At 44.0% G+C, this 12,682-nt stretch overlaps 1 protein-coding gene across 3 annotated transcripts; it reads left to right on the forward strand.

Annotated features, from left to right (window-relative positions):
* The first annotated feature begins 734 nt into the window (after window positions 1-734).
* On the forward strand, window positions 735-11,253 carry usp49 (ubiquitin specific peptidase 49). 3 transcript variants are annotated; one of them, XM_031568120.2, is made up of 8 exons: window positions 736-876; window positions 1,061-1,154; window positions 2,561-2,683; window positions 3,130-4,635; window positions 6,977-7,181; window positions 7,473-7,581; window positions 9,586-9,791; window positions 10,105-11,253. In XM_031568120.2, the coding sequence occupies exons 4-8, from the start codon at window positions 3,202-3,204 to the stop codon at window positions 10,206-10,208; spliced, it is 2,058 nt and encodes a 685-aa protein (XP_031423980.1). In that variant the 5' UTR covers window positions 736-876; window positions 1,061-1,154; window positions 2,561-2,683; window positions 3,130-3,201; the 3' UTR covers window positions 10,209-11,253. The 3 variants fall into 3 exon arrangements, with proteins under 3 accessions (XP_031423981.1, XP_031423980.1, XP_012680385.1); XM_031568121.2 differs by lacking the exon at window positions 2,561-2,683 and having other exon boundaries at window positions 735-876; XM_012824931.3 differs by lacking the exon at window positions 736-876 and having other exon boundaries at window positions 943-1,154.
* Window positions 11,254-12,682: the final 1,429 nt, after the last annotated feature.

A 12,682-nucleotide genomic window follows, 5' to 3' on the forward strand; every position in this document is an offset into this window, starting at 1 on the left:
TCCTGGATTGTGTGTGCAATTTCAAGATTTCCCACACTTGCAATTGCGGTAGCAATTTTGTCATTACCACAATATTTACGCTAAAAAAAACTGCAAAGTCATGGAATCTGCATTATTTGCGATTGAAAAAAGGATCAAAACTGTAATTTTTTAGAATTCTAACAGCAAATTCAGTCTCTTTCACAAAGCTTGCAAGATCCTGGTGGGATCACAAATTTTAGAATTCCCACAGCAAATTCAGTCACTTTTGGCATCAACAATCACAACAAACCTTCGCAAAATCCTGGTGGGACTCTACATCTGGCAGTTACAATTCCTGTCCCTGTATGTAAAGCCGTCTCTCTTGCAGATGCATACACTTATTATGCATAAACTGAATTATATTTTCATTACTATTGCGGACATTAACAACGGTAATTGGTTTAGAGGAGCGGGGCATTTTGAGAGGATTATGATTAAGCATGCGCAGTCACTTGGCGAGTGGTCTATTGTTGGAGCCTACTATGTTTGTGATGTTTTTAATTCTTACTGTAGGGTTAGGTATCCTTGAGATAATTTTGCGAAGTGCAGATCGGGTCAGTGAAATTGCTCGGCGCTTCGCGGTTCGAAGTTATTCGGAGCCCTTTTACTATCTGACCGGCAAAGGTCGGAGTCATGCAGCAATGAGAGTAATTGGTTGGCGGAAGATTGATCACTTTCTATCCAATCAGAGCGAGGGAAGGCTTAAAGTAAAATAGTTTGGTTGACTCGAGATCTGTGACAGGTCGCGCGTGCAGATGATGGCGGTAAATAAAAGCCGTATACAAAATAAAGCCATGAAAACCTCTATTGTAGGACAGTAACGCCACCGTGTAAGAAGGGATAGAGAAATCCCCGGTGAGTGTCAACTATTACAATTGTGATCTTTCTAAAAGTTGAGAGCTTTTGTTTGTCAGTGTTTTGCAGAGAAAATGACTTTAATCTTGCTTGGCTGACCTCGGTGTTTTGTTAAAATATTAACACAAAAGTTGATTTCAAAATATTATGCTCACTTTGATTCATCTGCCAAATGATGACTAAGGAATTGGGCAACGCGCTGTTATCAACACCACCTAGAAGTTGTTCAGAGAGATTTTGCTGAAGAGCGAGGGTCTAGCAGAGTGGTCTTTGTTCTGGTAAGTACACCAATATAGCTTGCCTGCTAACGCCATCTAGCTAGTATGCCGTTAGCTATTGATTGCCTGCATTGTCTAAAATTTTGGAAAAGACCTGCAAACTGCTGCAATGGTTGAGATGGCAGACAATAATGCATCCCATGTAGAAACATTAACACGCAGTCGAAAAACAGAAGATATGGCTAACAAAAATAGCGTAATGGAAAATCTGTTGATGGCTGGTTAGAGCAAAGTAGGCTTGTCAAAGCCACGTAGTTTGGGCTAGCATTCAGCGCTTTGCCAGTAAGCGTAAGCTAGCCAGCCAACTAACCTTGCTAGTGTTTGATAGCTACAAGTCGCTTGCCTTGCCAGCTAGCTAGCTAACACATGGAAGTCGATATGGTGATGGGCTAACTTTAGTTTATGTAATGTTAGACTGCAAATTTAAGATAGGCGACACAACTGAAGTATTATGTATTTTACCCTCCGATGCGTTTGTTACATGACATTCTGGCAAGCACACAAATGATACAATGACAATGATGCCTTGCAATTAGCCCGCTAACATCATGGATGTAAAGACCATTTAGCTAGAATTTACAGCCACGGTTCGAAATGGTGTCCCAACAGCACCAAACCTGAGAGCTATTTTTGAGACGGCTAGTTAGCCAGCTAGCATGCGACCGAACAATACCACAAGCCAGCCTCAACCTCGTGAACTAAGTATCTAGTAGGTAGCTGGCTGCTCAACTTTATAACGTTACTTGTTGTTTACACATTCAAGCCGCTTGTCTTGTATGATGATCGCAACAGTGAGTAGCAGGTTTATGTCCTACGTTGCAGGTCTGTTTACAACTTGTCTATAGATTGAATATATTCGCCTAAAATATAACGCCAAATAATAAGTTTGACTTATTACGTTGGAAGACACGCTGCTCGATATGTAAGTACCATGTTCGCATTAAGGTAGTCGTTACATTTTGACATCTGTGTTCAATAATGTATCGTTTGCTAGTTTTATAGTATATGCATTGCCTAACGTTGCTTTGTATCGCACCATGTCAGAACAATGGTTACAAACCAAATATTTACCCCTTTAACACCCAGGCGTAGCCGAACTTGGTAGCTAATTGAGAATGTGTCTTGATACCTATTGGATGTAACAGCCACAAACATGTGAAATCCCAGAGATTAACTGTTTGCTAGCCTCGTTCTGTATTCACATGTGTTTTCTTAGTATTTTGAGATATTTTCAGTCTCCATTTTAACGATTTGGAATTCACTACTAGAAACCTAAAAAATACTAAACGCAAACGAGTGTACCTAAAATGTACGTCCTACATATTTTATAAGGTCTGCTACGCAATACCATCCCTCGAAATCACTTGCACCGAGGTATTTCCACTTATACTGGGTTTCTCTTGCAGTGTTCTGATGTGTGTCTGTGGTTTGGAGACAGTTCTCTGAAGGCCCCAGTAAAACTTCTCTCTCATTGTAATGGTGACAGTGCTTTTACCATCACCAGAGGACTAACTGTGGTCTTTTTCACTGTAAGTACTCCTAAATGTTCATTATATGAATCCTGCATTGAAAAAAGCCACATTGAAAAATTGTAGAATCATCCGAACAGTGGTAGGACACCCCCTCTGTGGGTCTGAGCAGACACAGCAGGAGGGGGGGGGGGGGCGTCCACACAAAGGACCCACAAGAGGCATGGTAGCTCATTCACTCCAGTAGCCATTACACTGGAAGCTTGGCCTCTCAGTCTCAATCATTTCAAGCTCCCTGATGGCAAAATGAGCCAGATTGTCTTATCTGACTAATTTTCAGATTGGGTTTGGTATTACTGTTTATGTTTGTGTTAGTCTTCCCACTGATGCACATTTGTTTTAGTGTTTTTTGCATTTGTAAAGGTTCTCTTGTAGTAGACAAAAAAAACAATACTTTTTAAATACAATTTGGAGTTCTTTAAGCACCTGTGTCTTTCCTTCTCCAGGATGTGCTGTCTCTGGGCGTGGCAGCCAGCGTATCCCTGACTGCGTGAGCACATGGTGTTTCCGTGGTTGCGATGGACCGCTGCAAGCACGTGGGCCGCCTGCGCCTGGGACAGGACCACTCAACGCTAAATCCACAGAAATGGCTCTGCGCGGACTGTGGCACCAGCGAGTCGGTGTGGGCGTGCCTGAAATGCGCGCACGTGGCCTGCGGGCGCGACCTGCACGACCACGCTCTCCACCACTTCCAGGGCTCGTGCCACCCGCTGGCCATGGAGGTCCGGGAGCTGGATGTCTTCTGCTTCGCCTGCGGGGACTACGTGCTCAACGACAATGCCGAGGGTGACCTGAAGCTGCTGCGCGGGGCGCTGTCCACCATCCGCAGCCCAAACAGGCGCTCGCTGCGGTCCTCTGCGGCAGCGGCGGGGGTAGAGGGAGGCGCATGGATGGAGGCGGAGGGGATGCTGCGGCCGCCCTCACAGGTGGCCCTGTGGTACCGCAGGAAGGTGCTGCTAGGGAGGATGCTGGGGCAGTGGAGACGGCAGTGGCAGGAGGAGGAACAGAAGCGCAACCACAAGCTGGAGCAGGAGCGGCAGGAGCAGCGGGAACGGCGCGAGGTGAAGCGGAGGCTCATTGGAGAGCTGGTCATCAGCGTTGGGCCGCCCAGAAAGAGCGCGCGGCTGCTCACGCAGGCGCCGCGGCCCATCCTCGCCCTCGTGCCAATCAAGTTCCGGGACCCGCCTGAGCGCCTGCCGCAGGCCTCACCACCCGCTGCCGCGCAGCGACCCTCAGCACTGTCACTCAGGAACGGCAACACCCAGTCACCCAAACCGCGGCGGTACCACGCCTCCCTGGCCACACGGCGCCGGAGGCTGGCGCCCGGGGTGACGGGCTTGCGCAACCTAGGCAACACTTGCTACATGAACTCGATCCTGCAGGTGCTGAGCCACCTGCAGAAGTTCCGCGAGTGCTTCCTCACGCTGGACCTTTGCGAGACGGAGGAGCTGCTGGCCAAAACCAAAACCTCGCAGGGTGTCAGGGGTGTCATTGTGGGCAGTGCGGGAGCGCTGGGGTGCCCCCTGGGCCAGGGTGGGGGAGGAGGCGCAGGCACAGGCGGAGGAGGGGCAGGAGGTGGGACAGGAGGGGTGCAGGGCGAGGCCAGGAGTCCGGCTGCGGGCAGCAACAAGGAGTCTCGCTCGTCCTCGCGCCAGCGCATGTCGCTGTGCCACGAGCTGCACACACTGTTCAGGGTCATGTGGTCCGGCCGCTGTTCGCTGGTGTCGCCCTTTGCCATGCTGCACTCGGTGTGGAACCTGATCCCGGCGTTCCGCGGCTACGACCAGCAGGACGCACAGGAGTTCCTATGCGAGCTGCTGGACAAGGTGCAGCAGGAGCTGGAGTCCAACGGCAGCAAGCGCCGCATCCTTATGCCCATCACCCAGCGGAAGCTCTCCAAGCAGGTGCTTAAGGTGCTCAACACCATCTTCCACGGCCAGCTGCTCAGCCAGGTGAGTTCACCTTCCCTGGCATCTCATCGCATTGATTGGTCAAATTTCAATTTCTTTGTTTGATATGAATTGTAATTACATTGCAAGTTTTCCTTTCCTGTTTTCTTTTTTTGTGGGAGTAAATACTTTAAAAAGCATGCTCTTTTCTTGAAATTTGCACATTTATTTTTACTTAATCATGTATAGGTAATAGTCATGATGTAATCCCTGCTGATTTGAAGGCTCTCGTGATGGCTGTAGAACACATTATGGTCCTTTGGTTTGGAATCGGGCTAATGCATCAGGATTCCTCTCTTCCAAGGAGAACGGCCCAAAGGTCTTTACCGTATGTGCTGAGATAATGAGTCTACCAATTTAGGGCAAAGAGGAAAGAGGGCAAATCGAAAACAAACAAAAAATGTACTCTCGCAAGTAATCAGGTGATTAAATGGCAGATTCAGAAAAGGGGGAAACGATTCTTGCTAAAGATCTGGTGAGATTATCTTGCCTAGTTGTGGTAGAGGCGTATTTAATGAACGCTGAATCTGCGGTCTCTGGAGCTTGATGGCAGAAAGCATCTGCTGTTCTGTGTTTAACCACAGGGACCTATGGATCCTAAGGGTTTTGCTCTTTCTAACAGACTGTTTAATACATTTAGCTGCCTGTCATCCTGGAGTCTTAAGTATAAGTGCTTTTTTTAAAGTGAGTTTTGTAATACTGTAAATAGAGTTTTGATCATTTAGTTTTAAGCATTTGTTTTGGCTAATGGTCTGGGTATTGTTACAGTGGTGTGTTTGCTGTATTACAATGGTGATGAAGTTGTAATTTAATGCAGATTTATTCAGCGACCGAGCATAATGCAGGGATAGATACAACCCTGCAAAGCGGATTTCCCTAGTCTTACCATGGCAGTCCTGATAACGCTGTATGGTGACCAAATCTAATATCATTGTTTGTTTTGCAAGGAATTGCAGTGTTTGTTTTGTTTGAGGACACTGTTAAAGCTTTGTTGCTTGTCTTCGTATAGCTGTAAAATGTTGCGATTTCTTATCCAGCACATGTTGTTCGTCGTAGTCTTAATCGATGGGCGGATAGCCGCAGACTCATCCGTCATCACTGACATGACCGCAATCTAATAATGAAGTAATTGGACTCCATTGCCTGTGACTCAGAATCTTGCCTTTTATAACAAATCAATTAATCACCCTTAGCAACCATCCAGCGGTCGACCTTGAGAAACTCTTAACAGACGTGTCTGTGCTAGCAGGGGAGGATTAGCCGTGGCTCAGACTGTTCTAGCCTTTAGTTTCTGCTCTCTTTGTATGTGAGTAGGTGGCCTGATTGGATCCTGATTGGATCCTCATTACACATTCTAGAGAGCGGAGAGGATGTTGTAGAGAGAGTACCCTACCCCTTGTGAGCATCGCAGTAACTCTGCGTCGTTGGGGTTCACAACTCGTAATCAAAGGATTCCCTGTTCAACTCCCAACTTCTCTGTTTATTTGAGTGGAAGGCTTCTTGGTGTTCTCTACAGCTGGCTATACGATCACAGGAAGAATGTGAGCCCTTAACCTCAATGTTCTTTGCAGTAGATAAGCCCCCATCGTAAATGCAGGCCATTTCTCTTAGTCACAGCACCTGCAGCACCACAGTGCTTTTGGGAGAACCACTCATGATCTCTGTTTCTATTCCTATTCTGTTGCTCCGTGGGGAATATTAATGGTGTACCTCTCTGAATACATTTAGAAATGTACCTACTCACTCCTGCTTCAGCGGATTCTCTCTCCTCCTTCTCCCCTTCTTCCACCTCATACCTTCTCTGCTTTCGCATGTACACTCTTTCTTTTTTTTCTTTCTTTCTTTCTTTCTTTCTTTCTTTCTTTATTTCTGTCTTGTTTTTATTACTTTGCTCTTCACTTCTTTCTTTCTTTCTTTCTTTCTCTCTGGGTTTCCACTGATTTTTCTCTCTCTCTCAAATTCAAATTCAAAAAGGCTTTATTGGCATGACTGCATACAATACAACGTTGCCAAAGCATGCTTACATAAAATGTACAAGCACAATTAACATAAATAAATAAAAACAAACAATAAGTTATAGGTGGTAACAATGTGGTATAGAAACATATAACAGGTTCATTGTTAATTATTAAACATTAAATATTAGTTATGTGGGACAGGGGGTTCATGTTATTGTGGAGCTCATGACACATACATATTTTGCTGCCAGTCTACAGCAGTCCTCCCTCTCTCCCAGTAGAACTGAGAGTCTGTCCAGATCATTTAGATGTTGGAATTCTGGGAATATTTGTGTTATAGTCTCTCTCTCTCTCTCTCTCTCTCTCTCTCTCTCCGTGGCCTCCAGGTGACGTGTCTTTCCTGCAAGCACAAGTCCAACACGGTAGAGCCTTTCTGGGACCTGTCCCTGGAGTTCCCAGAGCGCTACCACAGTGGGCAGAAGACTTCTGGCTCTTTGGGCCTCAAGAGCTGCTCCCTCGTAGAGATGCTGGCCAAGTTCACGGAGACCGAGGCGCTGGAGGGACGCATCTACGCCTGCAACCATTGCAACAGTGAGTACATACACACACACACACATACACTTACTTACAGCACATACTTATTATGCTGTAGTTATAGAATTGTTCTACTCTTATATAGTATTATTGTTCCACTATACTAGTGTCACACATTCCCACTCGAACACACTGTGAACACAAACTTGTAGGTGGTTGGGGTTTTGTAGGGATGGAAGCAGTCTGAATTTGTGCTTTGTGTCATTGCATCAGTCTGCAATAATGTGTTATGCAGTAGGAGAAAAATGGAGCCGTATTTTGAGGTTTGGTGTTTTGTTTGTCTGACAGAGAAGAGACGGAAGACATCTCACAAGCCACTGATTCTCACAGAGGCCTGCAAGCAGCTTTTGATCTACCGCTTGCCTCAGGTGCTACGGTTACACCTCAAACGCTTCCGGTATGTTCCGTCCTCATCCACTTGTCACCTTTCATTACCCATCACAGCCCTTTTTCTTTTTGCTTACACCAGTTCCCAGGAGTATGGATATTAGGATTCCTCATTGATGTACTTTATAAAACGGTTACAAAATGACGTTTGAGCAACCACTTTAGTGAAGTAATCACTTGATGCAAAATGACACAAATGCAAACCTTAACGCATCCAGAGAGGCTTTTCATAATTGTTTAACGTATCAAGACAATACTTCCTCATTAGATAGAATGGAACCTCTGCAGCATACAGATGGCAAGATAGGATATTATTGTAACCTGCAATCATCTTTTTGCAGAAGATTTTAATGGGCAAACCACAGAAGTGTAGTGCTGGAAATAGGCCATGTAAAACCACCAGTGCTGGGATGTGCAGTGTACTGCCAAATATGGTTTGTCAAAGAACATTAGAAGCATGAATTCGGTTGCAATACTACAAGCTACTTGTGTGAACTTGTTATAAAATGCTTTGAAGGCAACACTTCACAAGGCAACATTTGGGGTTTTTAAGACTAATTTATCTACTATGGATCTGTTTGTTCCTCCAACAGTGGCTAATGTTTCTTTTGAAACTTGTTTGTGAGGAAATGAAACATTTATATTTGGTCAAAAAATATTCAAGATTCAGTTAAAAAGATCTGTTGGAAATTTTGCCAGAAACTTGAGATTTCATTACCTCTTTTCTGCAGAAATACAACCACCCCCACACATCCGCACAAACACCAGATTTAAGATGACAGCTCTCCTTTGGTTTTAGAAACTAAACTTTAGCACCAGTTCCCACCACTTGGGTGTTGCAATGCATTTTTACAAGCAAGGCCACAAACGCTGTTGTAACTATCCAATGTGGTAATTACTTTCACATCTAGTTTTACAAACAAGGGAAATGTTCAGTGATTCTGCACTGTGTGGAAAGTTTGCATACCAGTGACTGCATGTTTGTGGTTTTTGTCAGTAATGTTCTTTATGGGGATTACTCAGCTGAGATGGATTTCATCACAGCTTTGTAGTCGTGAACACTTAATTTTAAGGCATCCTAGGTAATTATACAAGTTGATCGATAAAGGATTAAGCATTAGCTACTATGCATTTGTAAACCCTAACCTTCACTGTAAGTGCACTGTATAATTACATGCAACTGAAGAAGAACTTTTCTTTTGTGCTAATTATAAAGTCCATAGTATGTATGACTACTCGGGTGAAAGTGTAGCCATACCTTGAAAAGAAAAAAAAGAAAAAACATTTAATCCAAAAATGTGTACACTCTAAATTTCACTCTGGATGAAATAGATCTGTAGGATGACTTGGGAATTGTAGTCTTAATCAGTCATGTTGGATTTCCCCTTTTAACCGTTAGTGTTCTTTATTCTCTCTCATACCTACTTTGTATGTAACTTTAACCTATTGGCAAAATTGTCAACAGACCTCAATGTCTTTGAGTAGTAAATACACTAACCACAGCAAGTGTTTTTTCCCCTTAATACTCTGTGTTCCTTCAAACACAAATATCCAATTTTAATTCCTCTGTAGACATGATGAGGATTGCAGGTTTGGTGGTTTTATTGTGTTTTTCTTGGCCCTATATGTTGCATTGGAAACAATAAAACAGTACAATGTGTAGCAGTAAATCCATCCCTTGAATCACCTAAGGGTCCACAAAACTAGCGACTGTGACCTTTTAGCTGGCCATTGAAGACTTAACTGCAAGTTTGAGCCCACAGGCAAGGAAACTACCCTGTATTACTTTAGCACTGTAGACTCTAGGAAAGACGACTAAAATAGGGAAGTCTCAAATGTGGTAGTACTCCTACTTTCTCCACTATTGAAAGGTTTATTTATATCTTAGTCATTTGTTCCCTGTTTGCATTTGTGGTTATATGATTTGGGGGGGGGGGGTTACAGGTTATTCCAAGAATCTGGTTCTTGGCATAGCCGTAGCTAAACTGCCTTGTCTTCTCCTGTGCTGTCGCAGGTGGTCGGGAAGAAACCACCGGGAGAAAATCGGGGTGCACGTGGCGTTTGACCAGGTCCTGAAAATCCAGCCCTACTGCTGCAGAGACTCTGCCACGGGCCTCCACCGAGAGGGCTTCACCTATGACCTTTCTGCCGTCGTGATGCATCATGGGAAAGGCTTTGGCTCAGGACACTATACAGCGTATTGCTACAACTCTGAGGGTGGTGAGTATGGGGAATCTCAGACATTTGCTTTATTGGTGAAGTCTAAATGGATTTCACCTTAAAATAGCTCATAGCGCTGCAGCTCTACATATATGAAGTCGTTTTATACGGCCATTTTCAGCAGCCTAATTATAGTCACAAAAAAAAAAATGTGCCTTGAAGGTGTAGCAGAAAAATCATGGTTCCATAAGCAAATTCATGAAGAGGTTACTAGTTATAATTGATGTTTGCATAAAGCTTGTTTATCTTTTTGACTGTGAATGCCTCCTCATAAGGTATGTTCATTCGTGTGTGTGTGTGTGTGTTTGGGCAGGTTTCTGGGTTCACTGTAATGACTCGGTGATGAATGTGTGCACTGTGGAGGAGGTGTGCAATACTCAGGCCTACATCCTGTTCTACACCCAGCGCTCAGCATGAGGAGGTGTGGCTTTGTCAACCACCCACCCCGTTTTCAACAACCACCAGCCAATCCTGCCCCTACCAGAGCAGAGAGACAGCCAGCCAGAGATGGATCGGGACCTGCTGCCTGTATATGTAGACACACACACACACACACACACACACACACACACACACACACACACACACACACTCTTATCCAGGGCATTTTAAACCTAGGACCAAGCTCTGCGTTCTGAGCAGGTTTGAGCGTGGGGTGAGCAGGAGTGCTGCTGAGGGGTATGCCCCCCCAGACGAACGTTGATGCCGAATCTGCTGTAGAGCAGAGGGAGAAGCTGATTTTCTTGGAGATGTTGCACAAGACGTGAGGTTGTTGGCGGGCCCTGGGCTCCGATCACATCTCTTCACGTTGTCCGAAGGAGAGAGAGGGCATTTACCGACTTAATCGATCGATCGATTGGTTGGTTTGATTGATTGATTGATTGATTGTTCAGAGTTTAGGGGGAAGTGATTGAGGGGACTGGCCTGTCTCCTTTCAGAGCGAGAGCAGAGCAATATAAAACTGACGTCACAACAGGAAATCAACGAGCAAAAATCAGGAAAAAAATCTAGACTTTGTAATACAATTTTTCTTCTTTTTTTTCTTTCTTTTTTTTTTTTTACTACTCTGCTGTTTCTATTTGGGTTGTGGCTGTTCTTGTTAAAACCTCTTTGTCGCCAGGTAATCAGGAAATATCACTGCTGTCCTATCAATCATGAATGGGAAGATTTTTGAGAGAGAGAGAAAGAAAATAATGGTTCTAATGAACCGGTAATGGAACAATCTGATGACGATGAATGTCTTGCTCTTTTGTTTTGTTTTTATTTTTTGTATGGGGTTGGTTGGGGTTGTAGTTTTTTTGACTCCATCGTGAGGGTGGAGTAGTAGAGCAGTGGTCAGCTGCAGCTGTGGTCAGGTCTGACCCTTTTAGTCCTGTGTTGTGAAAGCACCTGTGATTACTGTACCGATCAAACAACACATACCAGATGACGGTGATGGTGATGATTAAAAGACTCAAATACCGATGTGTTGGAGGGGATTATTTGTGTGCTCTCCCTGGATCAAATGAGTTCAGCATCTTCTCTTGTGCATAATATTATGTTTCACTCGTGTTTCTTCACATACGAGCACACAATTTTACTAGAAGTACTTTGAACTATGCCAGTAGATGTTATATGATTGCAAGATGTTTATGTGTTAGTTAGTTGAAGGTGTTAACAAAGGTCAGAGGTCAAACTATGTAAGTGAACTATAGTGGATTATGGCATTTAAAGCACCTTCTCTAAAAATGTTGAAAATGCATATTGTTGACCATTTTCTAAATGGTCTTTTTTGCACCTTAACAAATGGCTTACCCCTTTTTTGTCATTGCAAGGCAAATCTCTGTAAATGGATTGCCCTTGAGTCAGTGCCTTGATCAGATTGCTGGGATTATGAATAGTCTACACACAATCCTGGGCATTCCGTGTCCTACATTTTGTCCAGTGTCCTGATTTACCTTTCTTTTCAATATGTGAACTATCTGAAGTTCTGTATATTGGTATAGGTATATAACTGAACTCTTAAGAGACTATGATTACTTCCTAGAAATTTGCTTAAAAAGACTAAAAAGCAAATTTCTTCTGTTTCATTAATTTCAATGAAAATGAACATGGCTCTTACAAAATATTAATGTACAAAATGGTACAAAACATGGTACAGATATATAAAAAATGGGGTACTTGGAGTCATGCTGAATTTGGGGAGATTTATGGAGCCAAGTCTTTGACTCCTATGGATGAACTGACCTTCAACCACTGGCCTGTGTAGAGATTTATAAATAGTTGATCTGTATAGAAATCACAAAAAAGGCTTGGAAGCCACAGGTTGACATTTTATCCTTTGGTCTTTCAGCCTTTAGTCACTTAATTTGGAGAGACACCCGTTTTAGTCTGCCCTTCCTAACCGTTTGATGTGCTGCTCTTTGTAATCACGTGTCGTTACAAGGGCGGCCTCCAGTGGATTTAGGGTGTACTGCACTCTGACACCAGGTCAAGGGTATTGCTACACGAGAGTACAAATAAGCCCTGTGCGAATAAGAAACAGGCTTTACTGAATAAACACACAAATCAAAGGAGATAAATATGTGTTTCAAAATGCCAGACAGGCTGTATGAGGAGCTTTGAGGGAACTGTGAACCACTAAGGATCCACACAGTAGGCTGAATTACATCTGCAAGCAAGTCATATCACTGCTTGACCCTTCCATAGTTGTAAATGTCAAGATAGGCCTCGCAGCTGACCTCCCTACATTATGTGTATGTAGAGTCTGTCCATTTGTGACCAGGGTTCTGTTCCTCTCCAGAAATATCTGGCACTCAGACGTCTTCTCTACTCTTAGACTTAGGTGGAATCCACACCGCCATTTTGCAGGGCACTGAGATTGGTATGAATTTCCCATTGAGACCTTCTGG

The sequence above is a fragment of the Clupea harengus genome, chromosome 5 (genome assembly GCF_900700415.2).
Source record: "Clupea harengus chromosome 5, Ch_v2.0.2, whole genome shotgun sequence".
NCBI lineage: Eukaryota > Metazoa > Chordata > Actinopteri > Clupeiformes > Clupeidae > Clupea > Clupea harengus.